The following is a 22,701-nucleotide window of genomic DNA, read 5'->3' as shown; positions in this document are numbered from 1 at the left end:
ACACAGTCCTACAGCACAGTCAGCATGGTTTCAGCATCAAGGGTTATAACTTTCATTTATTTATTGAATTTGTTTGTGTTTATTGTATGATTATATTTATTGTATGCCCAATACAGTATACTGAAGAAGGCACTATAGATTTTTTCCAAATGAAACCTGTCATTATGCAATTAACTTTTCTTTCATTATACCTGTGCAAAAAGGGAAGCCACCCTATTGCAATGAGACTGCCTCATCCTGCATTCTCACAATGTGGAAACACTTTCATGTCTTACACTAGGCTCCTGGTGGAACACATATCATATTTCATATTTCATATTCAAATTATTTAAAAATACATTTCTAAAGGGTCTATAGTTCTTTCCATCCACTCCAACACACACACACAAAGCACTCACGCACACGCACACACACACACGCACGCACGCACACACACACACAAACGCACTCACGCACACACTCACACACACTCACGCACACACACACACACACATGCTCACGCACACACAGACACACACTCACACACACTCACTCACACACACGCACGTACGCACACACACACACAAACGCACTCACGCACACACACACACACACACTCACACACACACACACACACACACACTCACGCACACATACACACACACACTCACGCACACATACACACACACACTCACGCACGCACACGCACACAATAAATTATATTTGTTTTGCCAAAAATGTGTTAAAATTTTCCAGATCTGAACTTTTTAACTCACTAATAGTTTCATTAGATCAGCAGGAAAATATTTGAGGAGTTTTTTTTTACTTTTTTTTGTGGTCAGACAATTACTTTACCATGATGAAAACGTTTACTAGCATGAAACAGCTGTGAGATTACTTCATTGCAAAGAGAGGAACCTACTGGACAGGGTGAGCTTACCTTACCTAGTGTGGTAGCTTGGCCTAGATATCAGTCTGTGTTTCACTGCCATGTTTGGTGGTAAAGTCTGATGTCCATAATAGCAATCAAAATGACTCATGTATCTGGGTGTGTGTGTGTATATATATATATATATATATATATATATATATATATATATATATATATATATATATATAGCTTTTTATTCATTTCTCATAGTTTCGAAGGATTTGGTTTAGAAATATGTGAAAATGTAAATATTAAGGATGCTTGATGTTTTCTACATTGTAGCAGGGTGGAGGCAGGGCACAAACCAGCAACCATGCCACCGCAAGCAAACTGCCCCAAACCTCCAAACTCCCCCAAACTCCCCCAGACTCCCCCAGACTCCCCCAGACTCCTCCAACCAACAGTGGATTTTGCTTCCTTCTTTATACAGGTGGCCATTCCCCAATAAGCACCAATGGCCTAATTGGGAAACAACCACACCTGTGATTGCTGACAGGGACAGATTTAACCCCATCCCTGCCAACCTTACATTCCCACACACACACTATTTACAGCAGCAGGGCTTCTGCCCGGCCACAGTCACATTTAAATCATCTTTGAAGAAAGTGCTCATCAGGAACTCTGTGCTTCTTTAAGCTCGTCTTTGTTCCATCGTTAATCTCCTTTGACATGCGTGTCGTAATGAAACTGGTCGAGTCTGTTCAGACTAATCCCCACTCTGTAGTGCTATTTGAACTGCTACTCACAGGACTGATAAACACTGGTTAACTCTGACCTCACAACGGGGGGTCATACTCACCTTTCAGTTACACAGTTAATTACATATCTGTGAAAATAAGGGCCCACAGGCACACTCTGCTGATCATGCATTCCAAGCTGCACTGAGCTGAGCAGCCGCCTCCTAGCTCCTCCTTTACTGTATAAGTGGTCAGGCTAAATGGGCAATTCATTAACCAATTTGGCTTGACCACACCCTCACACGCTTTCCGTTCCCCTCTGATCAGGGCAGACTAGCCAGTCCAGCTTGCCTGCCCGTAGGAGGGGAATTAGATGCATCGCAGGAGGTTTAATATGAACCGCTGCTGTAAACACAAATATATTTATATATAATGTATAATATTTACAATTACACCACAAGCACCAAATCTATACAAATGGTCTGCCCTTCCACACTGATCCAGAGGAAAGAGGTGTAGTGAGTCACCTACACGTGTGATAGAGCACCTGGGTCACCTAAATAAAGAGAAAGAATAATGGGACAATAAAATAGCTGAGCTACTCCTGTGAGCCGCACGTCATGAGGTGTGACTCACGGCAAAGCCCTATAAGAAGCATCAGAGCCTGGGTATCCAGTCTGAGATCACTACAGCAGTAGTTAAAAGTTAAAACACAAGGTTTATTTTGTTCAGCTCCATGTGGTTTTTAATTTCTGTGCTGCTGCAATAGCACTTGAGCATCATTTCTGTCCTCTCCACAGGCACGTTAATATAACGTCGGGGCTTGGGTTAGTATGGTTCAGAATTAATGTATAATAACTACAAAATAGAGCATACAAGAGTCATGTCGCGATAGCCGTATTGTGCTGGGCTCCTCTATTATGTGCTTTATGGTAGCTGGGCTGGGTTGGTTAGAATCCGGTGCATCTGTGGTGTCTCCATTCATTTATGTGAACGAACAAGAAAAGGGGAAGGAAACTAGTGAAAGAATATCATTAACTTGAGAATTTCACAACAACGGAGGGTACACCGTACACTAAAAAAGGGACGGGTAACTGGTGAGTCAGAGACGATATAAACAAGACCGCAAAGAAAAAAAACACAGCTCTGCGTTTATATACTGGTGGAGATCCATCATCATATAGAGTATGCATGCGCGATGCACCATAACAATACACGCCGTTTCCAAATGTTAACTTGTCGATTTGGAAGCATGCAAATCATGGTTAAACTCTAGATATAAAATGACTGGACACGGGTGCTTTCCGTGCTGGCGTTTTTGCTTGCTAGCTTTTAAAATGGTGTTTGTAGTGTCTTAATTAAACAGCCGCAGTCATTCGCTCTATGGCAGAATACTATGTAGTATTAACTAGTAGTACTGTACTTGTTTGGTACTGGCTGGGTTTATTATATGGCTTTCTATTTGGAACACGGACACCGAATGCAAGTTTGCTTACTATGGGATGGAAGAAGTGCAACGTAGTCATTTGATGGCGAGAATACGTTTTCAAATTAGATAACGTAGATACCACGCGTACTGTACGTTGTTAACACAGAGAAATAAATGGTGGACGAAACTATCAGCGAGTCCCTCCCGGACCTTAAAGACGTGGAAAGTAAAATCGGCAGAAAAACGCCGGAAGGGTTGCTGAGATGGCTGCGAGAGGACTCTGCTCACCTTCTGGGGAACAACACCCTGAACCCCGGGGAGAGCAAAGAGCGCGAGCCGCTCCCGAGGAAGAAAGGTCTGGCTGAAAAAATACGAGATTTAAAACTCGAAATGGTAAGAGACAAATATTGTATTTATAACTAAATGTTAAAAAATATCAGCAGGTATGTCTTCTGAAAGCGATTGCTGGACGAGCACAAACGAAAATGCAACATTCTAGGTGCGGTATAAGTAAATACTGCATTTAACATTTCTGGAATAACATCATTTATTTGCGAAAGGTATATTTGGTGGTACCCCTGTACAGTACAGTATTGTTGGAGGTGCGCTCCAGGAATGGAACGATGCTGAGGTGATGACGACAGGTGTAGCCTACTCCAGTCAAGCGAAGACACTGTACACGTGGAGTAGATAACCACGTTGCTTTTATAGGGGGTGTGCTGGAATCGCGTGACCACAGGTGAAAATATTTATTTGCTTCTCAGTTTGTTTGACCATTTGTAATGAAGGAAGGTTACCGGAGTTCATGAATGTGAAGGTTTATTTGAAAACGCAGATTGCAAGGAAACATGACCACGGTTTAGGTTTGCAAATTAAACGTTCAGATGGAAACACCTGCAATTTAGATAAGAGTAATTAGGAGATGAAAACATCGTGCAAGAATGTAAACAGGCAGTTTAAACCATTCCAGGTTTTTAGGTCACTCACACACACACACACACACACACACACACACACACACACACACACACACACACACACACACACACACACACAGTCTGTTGAGACTGGCCCCTATTAGTCTAAGCTGCCCTACATTGCTGCACCATTGCTTGAAACTTGACCTGCAGGAACCAGTTCCAAGTAAAAGTGTGGTGTCCATGCGTTTCAAAGCATTTCAATGACAGACGGCCAGCTGTGAACAATGCTCTAGTGAGTTTATGTTGCAGGAATGCCAACAATAATCTTTCTTACCTCATTAACATTATCACTGGTCTCCCCTTTTCTTGTGTTGAGGGTCTTTGGTTTTTTGCTTGGTTTTAAAAATTGAATTTGGGATATACTGTACAGGTTTTTCAAGTACAGTACCACAGTTCAAACTAAGCTGTGTCTTCCTAGTATATCATGGGTTCTGACTGCAGCTTGACCTCTGTACCTCAGGAAGTGATTTGGTACCTGGAAGCAGCATCAATTTGTAATTTTACAATGTTGTCTTTGAAATATTAGGGTATTCCAAATTTAAGCATTTAGTACATGGAAAGAACCAACAAATCTTCAAGAGGGACTAGTTTATGCTAACTGCTGTAGAGGTAAAAATAATGGACATCGGCCACAGCTGTTAGCACTCTTAATTTTGTTTAATTTTTCTTCAGTCGAATCCAGTGGTTGAAAGCCATCCGTTTACAGCTTAGGTACTGTCTCATTGCAGGGATAGAATTAAGATTCCTATTGCGTAGCAGTTTCACCCATTCCAGGTTTTACTACAAGCTTGGTTAGCCACAGTGCACAATTAAGAAGCTCATGTGCGTCTTTATAAACTCATAGTAAAACCAGGAATGGATCGAACTGCTATGCAATGGGTGTCTTTTTTTTCCATCCCTGCATGCGCCCCTGGCGATATTTACTGTTTCTTCATTTGCACTTTGCTGCTCAAGTAGTGCCTGCCAGCTGAAATTCTGCCGTCTCTGCACAATTTGAGACGCCAGCTGATTTATTACTTAATGTGTAAATTACACCGGTTTTCTGCTAAATCTCAATTTGAAAGCATGCACATCAGCAGAAAGAAATCAGAGTGAAGCTCGCAGAGACCTGGCTGCTGAAACTGCCTCTGCTGCACCGCTCAGACTTCAAGACAGACAGATAGGATGTGTGGCTCAGCATTTACTCACCTGTCACTGTCTTGACCTTTCTGCTCCCTCCAATCTCCAGACTATCATTTCTCCACCCTTGCCCCTCAGTGGTGGAACGACCTACCCACGGATATCAGGCCTGCTCAGTCCCTGACCACCTTCCAGCACCTCCTCAAGACACACCTGTTCAGATAGCATCTGTAAACCTCACCACTCTCGACTATACTGGACTATATGGCACCCAATTGTACCAGTACTTGCATCAGCTTGTACTTGCACTGAACTGCTCCATACCTTGCAGTATTCAACCACTGTTGTTATTTATAACTACTTCCTGTATCTTGTACTTGACTTTACTCTTATAGGTATCTGTATTTACATTTTTTATAATTGCTCTTATTGAAATCATTGTCATCCATTCATCGTTCTTACTATGTGCTCTTACTGGATTTACTCTTATAAGCAAATACATTTAATATAAGTTAACTGCTCTTAGTCGAACCCGCTCTTACATGTCATTATTTACTGTATTCTTTATTTTTTGCTCTTATTTGAATTTGATCTTTTGCTACTGATTTTATTGTACTTTACAACTGCTCTTACCTGTAATGTGAGATTCTGAAATGTGATACTTTGTACTGTGATATTTTGCCCTGGATAAGGGCATCTGCTAAGAAATAAATAATAATGTATTTTACTGTACAGGGAAGGCCTTTGACCATACTGTACTGTACTTCATCTAAGAGAAGGTTTTGGACAGCTTCCCAGCCATACACATTTAGCATTCTCTGAGGTCGTCTGTAGCGTGGAAGACACTGTAAATCCATTAATGTCGTCCCTCTGCAAGATTGTGGAACGTCTGTAACGGAGTTCGTCTCGATTCATCTCTCTGGTGTGATTTTTATAGGTCAGCCTGGTCTGGCAGCAAATATGTTTTTTCCTCTTGTCCTTCCTCTGTGATATCACATTCCACACGGTTGTTTTTCAGTGTCTGGTTACCCCAATGGTATCCCTATTTCTCTTTCCAACGATACGGAATTCCGACTATCTCGCTTTGTTCAAAGTAGCTTATTCCAGACATGTCTGGAATAGACGTAGCATATTCAAACTGTCTGTGCCAGCTTTGGCTTGTCCTTTTACAGTATACCTGCTGCTTCCTTTGGGAATTTGCAGATAGCACAGCTCATTAGATGCTCCATGTCTGAAATGGTCCAATGCTTTTTCCAGAGGCAGTAAATACAGTGCCGTTCTGTTTGGGAAAATCTATAAAAAGCCCAGTGTTCTCGTCATATACTGTGCTAAGCAGTCTTTACAGGCAGTCAATCTGTAGAGAGGGCTGTATTCAGTTATATGCTCTCTGGAAGAGAGGAGTAGAGAGAGCAGCACGCATTCTTACTGGGGGTGGGGGAGCTTGTGATCAATAGGGCAGAGTTGGGGTTATTGGATTACAGATGGTACAAAGGTCACTTCTGCAGTGGGGGGCTGGGGGGGGATAAATAAATGAAGACCTGTTTCAATCATCAGTAAATTAACAAAGTGGCTTTGGGCAGTCAAACAGATGAGCTTTTTCTTAGTTTTATTGTACATTTGCTACAATGGATTACAGTTATGCTCTGCTGCAGACAGTATGCCAGCATTTAAAAAAACAATGTTGTAGTATAGTACAGTACATAATAGTAACAGTATAGTCTTTTTAAAGCCCCTGCTTTATGTTTCTCTTAAATGTGTAAAATAAAGCCACAACACTCGAATACAACATTGTTAGAAATCCTAATACCTGCTGCACAGGGTGTGAGTTATGGATATGTTGTGGCTGGATAAATGGACTACAACAGAGTCAATGGGACAATGTACAGTAGTCTGGAAAACTTAAACAATCTACAGCCAAATTATATATCAAGACGTTGTTATGCTATTCAATGTTTTTTTTTTTTTAAAGCCCTTCATCATTATCCTTTTTAATAGAGACGGTCTGATCCTATTATTGTCAACGTCAGTCTAAGCTGGTGTCAGGTGCTGAATAGCTGATGCATGTTGTCTTCGTCCCCTGTAGGCCTACCTGCGCTCCATTGACGTGAAGATCCTTCGGCAGCTGGTCGCGGTGAATGAGGGGATCGAGACGGTCAAGTGGATTCTGGAGGAGAAGGGGAACCTGGCCAGTCGCTGTAGCAGCCTGACCAGCAGCCAGTACAGCCTGGTGGAGAGCCAGGAGACCTCCAGGAGAGGCAGCTGGAACAGTCTGGTGGAGAGCCAGGAGACCTCCAGCCTGCAGGACCCCAACGACAAACTGGACAGCATCTCCATCGGCAGCTACCTGGACACCTTGGCAGATGACATGGACGAGTACTGCCCATCCAGTTCAGAGTCAGCAATCTGCTCCACTGCGAATGGCCACAGTAGCTCCTGTGGCAGGTCTGAGCAGGAGCAGCAGTGGGGTGGTGGAGGAGGCAAAACCTGCGGACAGGGCTCTCCTTTACACAGAACAGACCTGTTTAGGGAGAACCAGGGCTGGAGTAAGCCAGCCCAGGACCCTTCCAAAGTGGAGTCCAGCAGAATTGACAGGGAGCTGCTTCCTTCAAAGTCACGCAGCGTAGGGAACGGCTATTTGGACAAACCGGGTGCTGACCTTGACCGCATCCTGGAGACAAGGCCTCCTTTAGCGGAGAAGCCGTACAAAAGTAGCCCCAAGCTGAACTCCTATAAAAACGGTAAAATAGATTTGGACAGCTGTAAACTGAACACTAAGATCCACCTGGAGTACAATGCGCACTGGCGCTGGGTGCAGTCTCGGGACGATGTGACGTTCTTGTAAGAGAGGAAGAACCCCGACAGGCATCAGGGGTGAAGTGCCACCCCCCACCCCCAGGGCACTGAAATTTAACCTAGCCACAAGCCATGAGCTCTTCACAAGCAGAACTCGCACAATGCTAGGTTTCAGGTGCTCAGTATGATTCTAGAATGTTGCAAAACTTTACGCTTCTAGAATCTTAACAAAAACCATGTAAACTTGTTGATCGGAAGTAATTTGAGTTGATTTGAGACACAATTTACAGGGGGGGGGGGAAATTAGCGCTTTGTTTTTGCCTTGTTGTCCATGTGGCAGTAAATATTAATATATCACTCCGCCCCCTCACCCTTTTTCTTTCTAAAAACGCAATGTGCTTGCAGCCCAGTTTGATGCTTTCCATTACCGTGCCTGCAGTTTGTACATAATTTAAATCTTTGATGTCTCCAGATTCCCTCTCCTGAGGGATCTAGATACAGAAACTTCACGTGTACACACTAGAGCAGCCAACAGCAGTGCAACACAGAAGAGGGCTAACACGTAAAGGCCCCATACATTCATTCATTGATACAGCATCTTATTGGCCTGGATACAGATTTAAATTTCCTGCATTTTTACCTGCAAGTTTGTACATGAGAAACCCTTTTTAACTGATAGACCTGCCATTTGTTTTTACATTTGGAATATATACTACAGCAGACAGCAGCCATATCATTGTAGAGATGCAGGCTAATGCAGGTGGAGCACAACTATAGGAGCAGGATAAATAAAACCGCATTGCTCTGTGATCACGATGCTGTAGAGTTCATACTGTTGGATTGCACCTTCTTACCGTGGACAATATCTCAATAAACCGACCTGAAAACTGACAGCATGCAACACGATTAACATTCCTATTAATAGATCATCTGGGGATTTGTGTTGCTGGTACAGGCAAGAGAATGACTGCACTAACACGCAATAAAACAGAATCTGGAATATCAAGCAAAACTGTTTAAAGACAACCACCAATTTACAGAACAATGTAGCTGAACTCGCTTGAGGAAATGCCGGTGCCAAAACACAGCTTTAAGAAAAGACATGTCTGTGAGACTGCCTTCATTAGCATTATCCACCTGTTCTTTTTGTAAATCTAACAAAGTAGCAATGGATGCAAAAATAACCTTCTAGCTAGCCTAGGAGCTGACCCACGATTGACAGAAAACAGCTTTCTTCAGAGGGAAAACATGATCTTCATCTCCTCCTGTAGTTTTTAAGTGGAGAAGAGTTCAGCTAAACCTCCAGTTCCAACATGCTGTTGGATTAGGGGGGGGGGGTTGATGGTTAATATTAGTGTGACCCTCAGGCTTACTGCTGATTACATCACCTCAACTTGAGGGACAGAATGGTCTGCTGAGCAGCATACTAATGGGCAATTCCACAACACATGAGAGACCATCATGTTTCTCTCTCCGTACCCTCGCATAGAAACCTCGGAAGCTTAATAGTCCATATAGTTTGTGTCTAGACCAGGGTTGCCGTCAAATAATTGCTTTTGGGAAGAAAAAAAAACTGAAAGGAAAATTTACTGAAACAAATCTCTTTGTGTGTGTGTGTGTGTGTGTGTGTGTGTGTATCCTCACCAACTCTCTTAGATGTGGTTCCTTGCTTAATATGGAAATGATATTCTGAATTTGCCAAAGCTGAATGTGCTTTTGATTTGGGATGAAGAAAAGCCATTGAAGCGAAGTCTTGAGCGGTGGCTGCGGGTTGCTGCTGCCAAGCGGCGATTCTTCTGGTGTTTGAATTGGATTGTGTTTAGTGTGTAGTGGTCTGCAGATTGAATAGAAGTAGTTTTTTGTGAGATAATGTAGATAATGCATTAGGTAAACATATACATTTGGTAAAAAAATTAAAAATAATAATAATAATAAAAATAATAAATATGTACATAAAGTCTGTAGCCTGCACATGAACACAATAAAACCTGTTAAAACAAACATGTTTCATCTTTCTTTATTACCTGGTACAAAGTTCACATTATTGTTCTGTGAGTTTCAGAACTTTCAGGGGCGTTTTTATAGCATACTGTACAGAGCATAGAAACAAGGTACAGCGCATCAAGCATGACCAAAAAAACAGATTAAAGACATAGAGATGCATTCAGTAGGTTACTCAAATCAAAGGTGCTTAGGAGGGACTAGCCTACACTACCTTCAGATATTATACTGCTGCCTGCAAGCTTGTGTCTGCACTGTCTCCACTGGTCTGTCACAGATACCTCCATGCTGAACAGCATTTGCGTTTACAGTCAAAGCGTTTTGAGCGCAAGTCAGCTGGCTACCAGTCTGCTGATCGGCTCTTGAATTTCGTTTGACGAAGCACATCTAGCCAAGATTAAATTGGGGAGGGTTATTGTTTCCAGATTAAACCAATTCCATTGTCTTTGTCCCTCTTGAGCTCTTTCGGTAAATCAGCTGTCCTCCACTGCCCTTGTAAATTCCAGATTCATTTCTATTGCATTTTATTCTTTAATTATTTGTTTTGATTTATTTATTTAAGCAGGAGATTGACCCATTTAGACCAAGGCCTCGGTTACAAGGGGGTCCTGGAAATTGTAATGATGCACCAATACTGCAGTATCTCTGTGTGGGCTTCAGCCCGTTCAGGACCCCCCATTCATAACCTTGCTTGAGATCTGTGCTGCTTCTTCAGGGTGGTCCCACGGTGAAGTGATTGTGAGCACCAGTAAATAAGCTTTGTCTCTTAGTTCCAGTGGAGAGGTGCAGAGCTGTCAGGCCACTGTGATTTATTGCCACCTCGTCCTGGACTGGATTGAAAGGCTTGGGTGAGAGGTCACTGCATCAATCAACGGGCCGTCTTATTTTTATTCAAGGGTTCCTAATGGATCTGGGAAGGTGCAGCACTGCAAACCATTTCCAAACATTTCTTCTGTTATTATTTATTCTTCTTCCTTCTCGATTATTAATAAAATGTATATTATTATTATTATTATTATTATTATTATTATTATTATTATTATTATTATTATTATTATTAACAATAATAATAATAATGGTAATAATTAATAATATCGTTAATAATAATGTTGCAGTGTCCTAAAAAAGCTTCACAGTTAACCTTTAACCAGCTCCACGTTCAAGACTAAGCAGCTTCACATATCCGTTTCATTGATTTTGGTTTTAAATGCACTTTTCTATTATGTTTGCAGTCATTCTGAGTGGCTCTGGGTTGTTGTACTCCAATACTGAGTTGTTCTTGTTCTTATTTTGTCTATATCTGTATTGAGAGTGAAAGTAGGTGGTGCCAGGAGGCTTTGAAGGTCACATAGTCACATGACTTTGGAATGAGGAAGTCTGATTCAGTGCAGTTAGAATTCTGAGCTCAAGTCAGGTATAGAGAAAAATTATAATAATAATATTGGAGCAACATAACCTGGAATGTACACTATCTTGACCTCATAAAAAGGAAAGAGAAATGAAAAATATATAAATAATATAAACAATTTGAAGAAATTTACTCTTGAATACACAGTGATGAGCCAGGCTATACCAAGCTGCAGATTGTGTTCGAAAGAGTATCCAATTTAAATATAGTGCTCCAGTTTAAAAAACTGCAGCCATAGAGACTACACCTCTGTAATATTAATGAGAAGCAGCAGCTGAGTGAACTTCTATCTTGCACTGCCCCAATTCAATTTCAGATTTAAACAAGCTAATGGCAGAGATGAGACAGGTGCCTTTTATTAGATTTGAATAGACGGCAGTTCTTTGTAATGGAATTTGTCCTGCAGATGTTGTATTTATATCATGTATCTGTAAGCCCTTCAGCCAGAGAAATGTCATCGATAAAGCCACAACTACTGGCCTGCAGCTAAACTGTTTAATTCAATCTAGCACAGTTCACAGGGCAGCCGACAGACAGCTTATGCAGCTGGTGGGGCTGTGTGGTCCTCAGTGATGACAGTGTTGGGTCAGTGCTGTCCTAAAGATCTGGCTGTATCTGCACATGGCCTCAGCACTCAGCTGGTGGGGTTGTGTGGTCCTGTCTGACGACAGTATTGGGTCAGTGCTGTCCTAAAGATCTGGCTGTATCTGCACATGGCCTCAGCACTCAGCTGGTGGGGTTGTGTGGTCCTCAGTGACGACAGTATTGGGTCAGTGCTGTCCTAAAGATCTGGCTGTATCTGCACATGGCCTCAGCACTCAGCTGGTGGGGTTGTGTGGTCTTCAGTGACGACAGTATTGGGTCAGTGATGTTCTAAAGATCTGGCTGTATCTGCACATGGCCTCAGCACTCAGCTGGTGGGGTTGTGTGGTCTTCAGTGACGACAGTATTGGGTCAGTGATGTTCTAAAGATCTGGCTGTATCTGCACATGGCCTCAGCACTCAGCACATCCAGCGCTTGTAATTAAATATAAATTCTTCTTCGTAGCACAAGTTTGATCACTCCCAGATGCTGATTGGCACATGTTAGCATTGGAGATAAATCAGCTCAGGAAATGCTGCTCTGTACTGTGATATGTAAAGCTTTTCCAAGTCTGATATACCTAATGTGGAAATGTTGCTCAGAGCTCACTGTAAGCCAAGAGCCGCACTCCGTATTTAAAAGAAAAGCATGCGTGCTGTATACATACTGGCAGTGCGCTGGGGATTATGGGGTTAATATTGTTAGACATGTGAACAAATATTATACAATTACACCTGGGTCCTATTTACCCAACATGTTACAGACATAAGGGTCAGAATCGCCCTTTTTTTAAATATGGCCAAGGATAATTTTTTTTTGAAATCCTTCATTTCAGCTATTTTTTCTAAACATTTTATTTATAAATTCTTCTCTATTTGCAGAAGATAATTCCGTCCGGATTTCTTTCATAAATATATTGCCAGAATCTTTTTTTTTCTCTACTGTGCAGCCAAAATGTAAGGCCAATCCCTGTTGCAATACACATAAGAAATGAATTCTGCAATATAAACACTGAACTGGGAGATAAGCTGAGCAGTTTTGAATGTGCGGGGGTGGTCATGTTTCTCAAACCATAAAATGTGTTCTGCTGGAAATATGTTTTGTTAGCCTGTCTGGTCTACAGCGAGTGTAATAATGACCTTAACAAAATGGTCAGTTGTTGAGGATAAAAATCTGTTTCTTTGGTAGCAGATGAGAGGGTATATTCAGCTGGTGCAGAACACTTCCAAATCTCTTCTTCAGTGCCCTAATCTGATTGCAGGTTTCAGGTCAGACTTGAACCTTTATACTGTGCCCATGCAGTCTCTGGGAGTTCAGACAGCTCATTTTGCTGATGCCCTGTCCGAGGTGCAGATAGATCATATAATTCACAATTGTTTAAATAAGGCCTTGATGACAAAGGGGAGTAATACCAGTGTCATACAGTACTTTGCTTCCAGTTCCGCTCCGGAACAAACTCCAGCCTCAAACTTACAAGAGGCGTTTCAAGAGTTTCTCCACTCACCCATGCTTTGTTTTTTTTCTAATTATACAGATGTTATCGCCTGTTAATATAAGTGATATGCGCACAGGGCTGCCTTTGGAAAGCAACCATGCCGTTCAAAGCCACTGATTGAAGTGGAAATGAGCCTGAGCTAGTAATGAGTTTAACAGGGGCCCTGAATGGGATTCTGCAGTCAAACCGCACGCTGCTTTATTAAAGGAAAAATCAAGTGGCTATCCTTGGAACTCAATAGTGCACTTCAATAGTTTCTTAATAGTTTTATATTACATTACCATTTATATTACATTACCAAAAACAAAAAAACTTGCAGAATCAGTCTAACAGTAGGATTTCATTTAGCTCTCAAAAATGTTTAATTGTAATAAAGACATTTTCAATAGTATCCACATGTTTTTATAAGTGTTTGGTGGCTACATCTAATCAAGCGTATTTGTCACACACTCTTTGTTGTGTCAGGCCCGTGAATGAAATGAGTGCAAGACAGTGAATAAATCTAAATAAAAAACAGTCGGAAAGCTGATATAAACATGTTGATGTAGCTCCTGTTGTGGTTTCAGTGTTTTGAATTCTGTGTCATTGACATTCTGTGTGAGAGATCTCAGTGAAGTTCTAACTGTAGGTACTGCTAATTCTGTAGGCTCCAATGGGGACGTGACGTAATTACACAAGAAATAGATTTGCTGTGTTGTATGTAATGGACACCCTAAAATTGGTATTAATGGGCAGTGCACTTCAGGTATATAGTATACACACACACATGCACACGCACACACACACACACTCACTCAAACACATGCACACATGCACACGTGCACACACACACACACACACAGTGTGTCCTCAAATAGCCTTTTGATTAAGAGATCTGTCTTGTGTGTTATACTGGCTTTCAGAATATCTGAGGCAAAAAAGATATAAGAAAAGCAAACTTTCCTGCCTCCAACTGTTTCTCCAAGGACTGTATCAGATGTATCACAGATATCAATCACAAGCAAAACACCCCAAAACCCTGGCAATGGAGCAGAAAGGCAGATATCCACACTGAACGCTGGATCTGTTTTCCAGTTGTGCTCATACAGTATTCATGTAACACAAATGTATGTTTCTTATTGCAGCTTGCCTACCAAGTCCACGATTCTCATACAAGATCAGTTGATTTTTTGGAATCTAAATCATTTGGACTTGATTTTGTGGTTATGTACGTGAAAACAGCAACCAGTGATAACCTTCATGCAATAGCAGGACTGTTAAAAGTACTATAGTTATCTTTGTGCGGAATGCACAAGCATGCTAACACATCTAGTGCACACTGAGGTTACACACAACGTTCACAGATGACAGATGATACAGTAAGTGATGGATTTTAGAAGAAAAATCCCTATTATTTTTTCCGGAAGGACCGTAGACAATAACTGAACCTCCTTCCCAGTCACCAAACACAAGCTGATTGCGGTTCTAATATAATAAGATCATGTCGAAAGACACTGGAAATTCACAATAATGGTAATCTGTGCAAATGACATGTCTACGCTGCAGTTAGAACAGCTCTTTGTTTAAAAGTCAAAATACACTCCACTGATCTCCAGATGTTAGGAATAAGGAACAAGGCTTAGCACATTCTTAATGGATACAGCATGTCATAGGAGCAGTGCACTTAAGTTATTAATCTAAACTTGGATTTCAATCTTTTTTTTTTGTAACAGCTGGTTAAAAACAGTTATCTTCAATAAAGCCATTGCATGTCTGAACCGTGTCTGAAGCCGGTCTCAAACGCCAGTTCTGTGTTTTCTCTCCAAGACGAGTGATTCATGCTGACAGAAGTCTTGAAGATAATATCCTTAAGGAATAGAAAGAGGACAAGTGTTGAATTGACAACAGAACTTGCAGAAGGCACAGGTGTAGTTGTCCATCAAATCAACAGTACGAAGATCACTCTTAAAATCAGGACTTAAAGGTTCTGTTGCAGTAAGAATACCTCTGTTAAGAAAAGGGGAACAAGACTAAAAGGCTAAAATATGCACAAGAACACAGAACTTGAACAATGGAACAATGGTCAAAGGTGCTTTGGACTGTTGATGGATGGATAATGACACCTGATTATGCTCGAGTGATGCAAGCTATTTCTCTCAATGTTTTTCCTTCTTTATGCAAGTCAAGGTTATTATAATACTAGAACACACTAGTGGAGGCTTTGAGTAAATTGTTGATGCTCACAACGCATAAGAGTAGAAAAATGCAACATGTCTAAGACCTTTGCACAGCAGTGTATATATGGACTCACACATACACGGTCAAAGCAGAATCCTTCCCTTTTTATGATTTAGGACACTCTTTAGGTTTAACTGGGGCTGCCAGCAGCATCATGAGTCAGCATCACATTGCACCAATGCACTGTCAAGGTGACAGAAGGTGTGAAGCTCAGTTTTATTCCACAGTTGTGCGTGTGAGAGAGACTGTGAGACTGTGTGTGTGTGTGTGTGTGCTGTGGTGGGGGTGATGGCTGTAGGGGATGCAGTGGAGCTCAATGTGCTTGGAGCTTTTTAATAATCTTATTACAACTTTATAGTTATTTTTATTAGGTTTTTGTTATTTAATTAAAGTGGCAATGTTTTTTTATGGAAAAAAGAAGCACTCTGAGAAACTGCTTTGGTGTTGAACTTACACCACTAAGTTCAACACCAAAGCACTTAGGATGCCAGTCTTACAATCTGACAGTATTTCTATCACTAAAATAGACCTCCAGGATACATGCTCATGTCTCCTCACCACAGCATTAACAATGCACAACAATGCCGTTTGAATTGCTATAGATAGTTATGAATAGGAGTGCTTCCCTTGTGAAAAGGGGAAGCCAAACCAGGAATACCAGTGCCTTCTGCATACCAGTCTTGAAGTTCGGGTTGTTTTTTTCTTGTCAATATGTTGGGATAATATTGACTGTGTTTTCCTGTCTGTGGCCTGTGGTGCAGGTTGTACAATAATAACTCAAATGGAATTGAATTTGAGGAAAGCTGCAGAGGAAGCAGGTTAGAATCCTGGCCTGGTGATTGTCTAGCGCTCTCTTTGCAGTGTGCTTGTGTGCAAAACGAGTTCATTCAACCAGTCAGTATCTTGAACCTTCTTGCATCTAATTAGAACAAAGTCATTGCTTGGCCAAAACCATATAGTTAAATGAATGGCATTGCAAGACATTAAAAAGGCTTCTAGGATCTCCACGAGTCCCTTAGTCCGGGCCCTGTTACGGTTGGGCTGAACAATCCCACATTCCAGAGTTATTCTAGAAAGGAAAGTCCTGCCAAGTGAATGCTACTGCAGTGAGGCAGTCCAGAAGGCTTGGTTTCAGGGAGAGTGGTAAGGCCTAGTGCTCTCTTAATCAAAACCACTTTACTGATGTCATTCTGCTTCCCCAGCTTGAAAACAGCTTAAACTTTCCACTCCAGAGTAGACCCAGTTTAAATTATTGTCTAGTTTCATTGGCTAAGCAGACAGATCAAAAGAAATCATTTTAAATGTCAACATGAAATCCAACTGGCTAATATTTCAAATTGTCTTAAAATATTTCCCCAAATAGATACCATATTCATTTTTGTTGTATCTTTAATGTATCTTACAGGACCCATTTCTTAACGTTACTGAATACTGGGGGCCTTCCTAACCCCTGACCAGCACAGTTGTAGTATTTCCTGTATTCGTCTGGCCCTGTAAATGATCAGTGATCGCACCACTAAGGAATGTGTATTCCACATTCAACCTCCAACTCACCCCTCTTTACAGCCATCTCCCATAGGGGAAGAATAATTACCCTCCACCACCATTACACCTCAACCACACTGCAGTCAAGACCCTCCTCAATCAAACACGTCAGGATCTGTGCGGCTCTCTTCAGCACTTTGCTACAGCACTCCTGGGATGAATGCATTACAACAGACTGTATGCACAGTATGATACATGTGTGTATGTGTAACAGGCAGTGCTGTGTGATACACTGTGGTTATGGATCCTGTCCTGTCCCCTGCTCTTTTGCATTGTGGTTAAGATGCTCGCTTGCGGTGCTCAAGGGTGCCAGGTCGCGCCCAGCCTCTGTCCTGTTAAATATGCTTCGGAAAGTAAAAATAATAAGTGCTTGTCACATAGTAGCCAAATTAGAGATTGCATCAGGGGTACTTAGAAACAATTGCATCAGGGGTACTTGGAGACAATCTCCCTTGATAGTATATGCAGAACTGACGCCCACTCTGGTGTAATGCACTGTACAGTATAGGTAGTGCTGTATGTTTTTGTTCTGTGATTTGCGGGGAGTTTGCTGTTGCAATGTCTCTGAGGACACTTCTGTGAGGGTCTGGAACCAACTCCCCAGTAATGTTGTTGAAGCTGACACCCTGGGATCCTTCAAGAAGCTGCTTGATGAGATTCTGGGATCAATAAGCTACTAACAACCAAACAAGCAAGATGGGCTGAATGGCCTCCTCTCGTTTGTAATCTTTCTTATGTTCTTATGTTCTTGCTATTATAGCTAGCAGACCATATGTCTCTTATTAATTACGTGCTTGTTTTTTTGTAAGGGAGTGTTCAACCAAACGCAGGCAGAGGCTGCAGGCATTCATTATTGCTTTTATGGTGTCGCTATTGAAGGACTCTTGATAGATGACTCCTGGGTTTTTTCCAATGTAGTGTAAAGTGTTCAAACCATCTACATCAAGGCCCCTGTTTTGTTTTTTTCTAACACAGTACTTACGTACCACTGACTTTAATTTGAGGTTTCTGTGAGGTCTGCTAACTAATAAACTGGAATTGCTTTCATTTCATTCTTCAGCTTTTATTCATTTATTTATTTTTTTACTGCAAAATGCCTCAGATGACTTTTCCTACTGAGGATAATTTAATGCTTGTAGCTTGGAAAAGGAACAAGACAGCAGTTTCCTTATTGCGAGGCTGAGAGTGTATTCTCTGCTGAGCAGTAAACACATGTGTAGGCCAATATGCCTTCAGGACTATAACAGAATTAATCATTTGAAAACTCAAGCTTGAATTAACACTTTGCCTCTAATTACTGTGTATTTACGTAGTGCATGTGTACTTAGACATCATTACAATCTTATTATGCATAGCTACAATGTACATAACGTGGAAATCTTATTGCACAATATATGTAAGTACACAATAGTATCAGAAATGGTTAGGGTTAGGTTTAGAGTTAGGGTAAGGCTTAGGGTTATATCGTGCCAAAAAAAATGTACATGTTAAGTGCATTGTAACTATGCATAATAACATTGTAATTATGTATAATTGCACATGCATTTACTAAGTTACAATGTAAATGAATAGCAATTAGAAGAACTTAATGCAAAGTGCTACCGACTTTTATTCTTTTTTAATAAATACTGCTCAAAAACACCTGTTTTGACTATCTCTGTCTATCTATCTATCTATCTTTCTAATACCCCTTGGAAGTTTTAAATCTACGTTTTACTTGTTGTACATTTCTATGCATACATCATTGTGATTCTCTCGTTCTATTATTTTGTTGTATTATATAAAGGATCCATTACATATTATATTCCTTTCAATTCTGTGGCTGGGATTAAATTTGAGTTATGCAGCCCCAATCATTTAGCCAAACATATCTGTAGTCATCTTAATCACAGTATATCCTGATAACACTGTGTCACAAAGACGGCCAGAGTGGGTGGCGTCAGACCAGAGCCAGGAAGTAACACACAGAGACTTGGAGTTTTGGTTCTCGCGCTCAGCATTTAATAAACAGAACAGAAAATAAAAGGTTTGAACACAAAAACACGGGACACGGCACTACACGCCAAAATAAACAGGTAAACAAAACAGACTAGACAGTGCACATACAGACAAACGAAACACGGTGAGTGAGACAGTTCTTTTCTTCTTCTTCATTATTATTATTCACTCCACACTCCACACTCCACACTCCACACTCCACACTCCACACTCCACTCACCGAACACCCACCCCCGAGTGACAGAAATGTGCATCTATATATACTGTTGTGCTGGGATTCAATTACTAATTAATTATTCACTTGAATCCCAGCACGTGAATTAATTCTGTGCAACCCCGTGCTCACATATTACATTTAACCAGCACGTGAAGTGATTTGTGCCCTCGTGCCTAAATACAAATCTACATTTTTAAATACACGTGAAACACAGACCCGTTTATATCCCGTGTACCAATCTCTATACACCAACATTAACACACGCACGCAACATACAACATATAACACACAAATGCACACAGGGGCGGGGCACATTGCCACACACTGCCACACCTTTAAACATAAGCACAGTTGTATATATAATGTGATATAGTTTTGCATGGGCACTGCCTGGATGTTTAGCAGTATCGGATAAGAGTTGGCAGTAATTGCTTTAAAGTAACAATTCCATTTGGAGTGAGGAATCTGAATTCCCTTGAGCATCGTCCAAGTCTGTTTCACTGAAATTTTCAATTAAAACAGTTCTTATCAGCAGTACCCAGCTGCAGCAAGAACTCAAACTCCAATGTTTTCATCGGCGCTTAGTATTCAAAGCAGCTGTCTGCCATTTCCTGCTATTGTAACAGCTTATTTTAATCAAGTATTTCCACTGAAACCAAGCACTGGCACTATATCAGAAATAATACATGCTCCATCTGCAGTTCTGATAAAGTATTATTCAATGTACTGTAAATCTATCTTTTTCTCCAAACTTTATACGGCTTCCAAATATGATTCCCCAAAGGGAGATATTTGACTGAGTAATACCGATTAAAAAAAGAAAAATTATAAAGTATAAAATGAAATAAAAATCCTCACTGCCTCTCCACAATACAGGTCACTTACAGGCTTTGCTCCATTAATTCCAGACTAATTAAGTTTAAAATGTCAAGTCAAGCTCTTCCCAAAAATAAATGAAAAGGTTTTATTCAATAAGAGAACATGGGATTTAAATACGTTTCTAGGCTGTTGAGAGCTATGCTGTATAGGTTCAGTTCTTGGGTACTCAGCACTTTGACCAGCGACTTTCTGCATGCAGATCTCGTCTAAAGCCACTCAGGTCCACTGCAGGTCACAAATGCTTCAGCATTGCAGGCTGGTTAAAGTGCCTTTGGGTTCCTAAGAGGCCACATGCGGTCCATGGCCGTATTGTGAGGACCTTTAAGGACATTTAAGTTGGAACGATGGTGAAAACCCAAGCCAATGCTTCAAGAAACTAGGACCAGAGGAGCACAGTTGAAAATGAATGTGGAGACAAAGTTAGGACAGATATCAGCCAGCATACATTTTTATATTCTTAATATCAGAAATGCAAGCCCATGTGAAATTGCGAACTGACACAACATCGTCATGAGGAACGTGAGTGTGCTGAGTAGTTTTAAGAAAAGAACAGCACTAAATAGAATTGCACTTCTCTCAAGTGCTGGTTTTCTAAAGCTCTGTGCTGAAGGTGTGAGTCTCCCCCACACTCTCTCAACTTTTGCCTCATTCTTCAGCCCATCTCCCTCTATCAGTTTCCTGATTCACAGTCTCTCCCACGCAGGCATCTCCACTCCATTACAATACTCAACACATAAATCAGAACTAAGAAGCTCTGAGCTTGGCTGTGAATCACAAATCTGAGATCTTCCTGAAAGCTACATTATCACGTCCATGTGTAATAACAATACTTGTTGGACTTTGCTGTGCTGTTTCATATCTTTCCAGGTCTCTTGACCTAACTTTTAGTACTTTTTAGGCATTATGAACTGTTTTGGGTAACTCTGATCTATTCTGAACTGAGTAAAAACAACAGCTTGAGATTCCCAGCAGAGAGCAGCAAAGAGCAGGGGAGAGCAGCAAAGAGCAGGGCTCCAGCCGCACATCACTCAGCAGGACCATGCATAATTTGGTGATAAATGGGTAACACATGAAGTGTCTCAAATTACTGTGTATTTACATAGTAGTTACTTAGTAAATGCATGTGTACTTACACATAATTACAGTGTTCTTAATCTGTACATCTTTTTGCATGATATAACCCTAATTCTAACCTTTTTCCTAACCCTAACCTTTTCTGATTCAATTGTGTACTTACGTATATCGTGCACAACGATTTACACATTAAGTGCATTGCAACTATGCACAATAACATGTAAAGTGTTACCAAGTGTTGATATGCCTGAATTCCCATCGTCAGGAGGGGTTGGCAGTCACACTGAAAATACAGCACAGCGTGCTGTAGTGAGACGACGGAGCACTTTGCATGTTGTAAGGGGAGTGAGACGACAGGGAGCACTTTGCATGTTGAAAGGGGAGTGAGATGACAGGGAGCACTTTGCATGTTGTAAGGATAGTGAGATGACAGGGAGCACTTTGCATACTGTAAGGGGAGTGAGATGACAGGGAGCACTTTGCATGTTGTAAGGGTCCCTAGTTTTTTTTGGTCACTCTTACGGTTAAAGCATGCCTGTTTTCCCATGCTTTTCCCACAATAAAGTATATTTGCCATTGCTTATCATGCTTTTTTCATTAAAAAAATGCTTTGTCATATTTCTATGTGCTTTACAATACTTACAATGCTTTACCATGCATCCACTGTGCTTTGTTACACTTGTTTTACTGATGGATAATAAATAGCCAGATTGTCTCCTGAGTCCCTATTAGGTTTGGTCTGTAAACATGCATGCATACATACATACATACAATAATAAAAATACTGTGCCGTTGCTTAAAGCATTAAGGCATCAGGGGCAGCAGTGTGGAGTAGTGGTTAGGGCTCTGAACTCTTGACCGGAGGGTTGTGGGTTCAATCCCCAGTGGGGGATACTGCTGTTGTACCCTTGAGCAAGGTACTTTACCTAGATTGCTCCAGTAAAAACCCAACTGTATAAATGGGTAATTGTATGTAAAATAATGTGATATCTGTATAATGTGAAATGATGTATAATGTGATATCTTGTAACAATTGTAAGTCGCCCTGGATAAGGGCGTCTGCTAAGAAATAAATAATAATAATAATAATTAAGTGGGTTTCCATGACAGCAATGGAGATCTATATTAGCACTCTGCTGCCATCCTGTGGTGTGGTCAGGTATTGTTCTTTACATATACTATAGTCCCAGTAATTCCAGTATTCCATTCCTGTCCAGGTTTTTTTGAGGGGCGGGTGTCAAACACTTTGTCAGTTTTGCAGTTTTTGGGCTGTTCATTGGTTTAGCAAAAAGCGTACGTCGCCATAGAAACGACATATCCCTACTAACTTTTACAGACAAACTACATTTAAGACGACGTTCCCCTTTAAGGGGCAT

At 41.1% G+C, this 22,701-nt stretch overlaps 1 protein-coding gene across 1 annotated transcript; it reads left to right on the top strand.

The window, feature by feature from the left end:
• Nucleotides 1–2,295: 2,295 nt before the first annotated feature.
• On the top strand, nucleotides 2,296–9,918 carry LOC117405461 (leucine rich adaptor protein 1-like). Its single transcript, XM_034008538.3, has 2 exons — nucleotides 2,296–3,409; nucleotides 7,199–9,918. Exons 1-2 carry the CDS (start codon nucleotides 3,191–3,193, stop codon nucleotides 7,955–7,957), a joined length of 978 nt encoding a protein of 325 aa, XP_033864429.1. The 5' UTR covers nucleotides 2,296–3,190; the 3' UTR covers nucleotides 7,958–9,918.
• The last annotated feature ends 12,783 nt before the right edge of the window (nucleotides 9,919–22,701 follow it).

This window comes from Acipenser ruthenus, chromosome 10 (assembly GCF_902713425.1).
Source record: "Acipenser ruthenus chromosome 10, fAciRut3.2 maternal haplotype, whole genome shotgun sequence".
Taxonomy (NCBI): domain Eukaryota; kingdom Metazoa; phylum Chordata; class Actinopteri; order Acipenseriformes; family Acipenseridae; genus Acipenser; species Acipenser ruthenus.
The sequence above is the reverse complement of the archived record's forward strand: the minus strand, read 5'-3'. Positions and strand labels throughout refer to the sequence as shown.

Bases quoted from the DNA above. Each gene is read 5' to 3' on its own strand.
- LOC117405461 (XM_034008538.3), top strand. From the start codon at position 3,191: ATGGTGGACGAAACTATCAGCGAGTCCCTCCCGGACCTTAAAGACGTG. The intron at 3,410-7,198 runs GTAAGAGACAAA...CGTCCCCTGTAG, and splicing joins GAGATTTAAAACTCGAAATG to GCCTACCTGCGCTCCATTGA.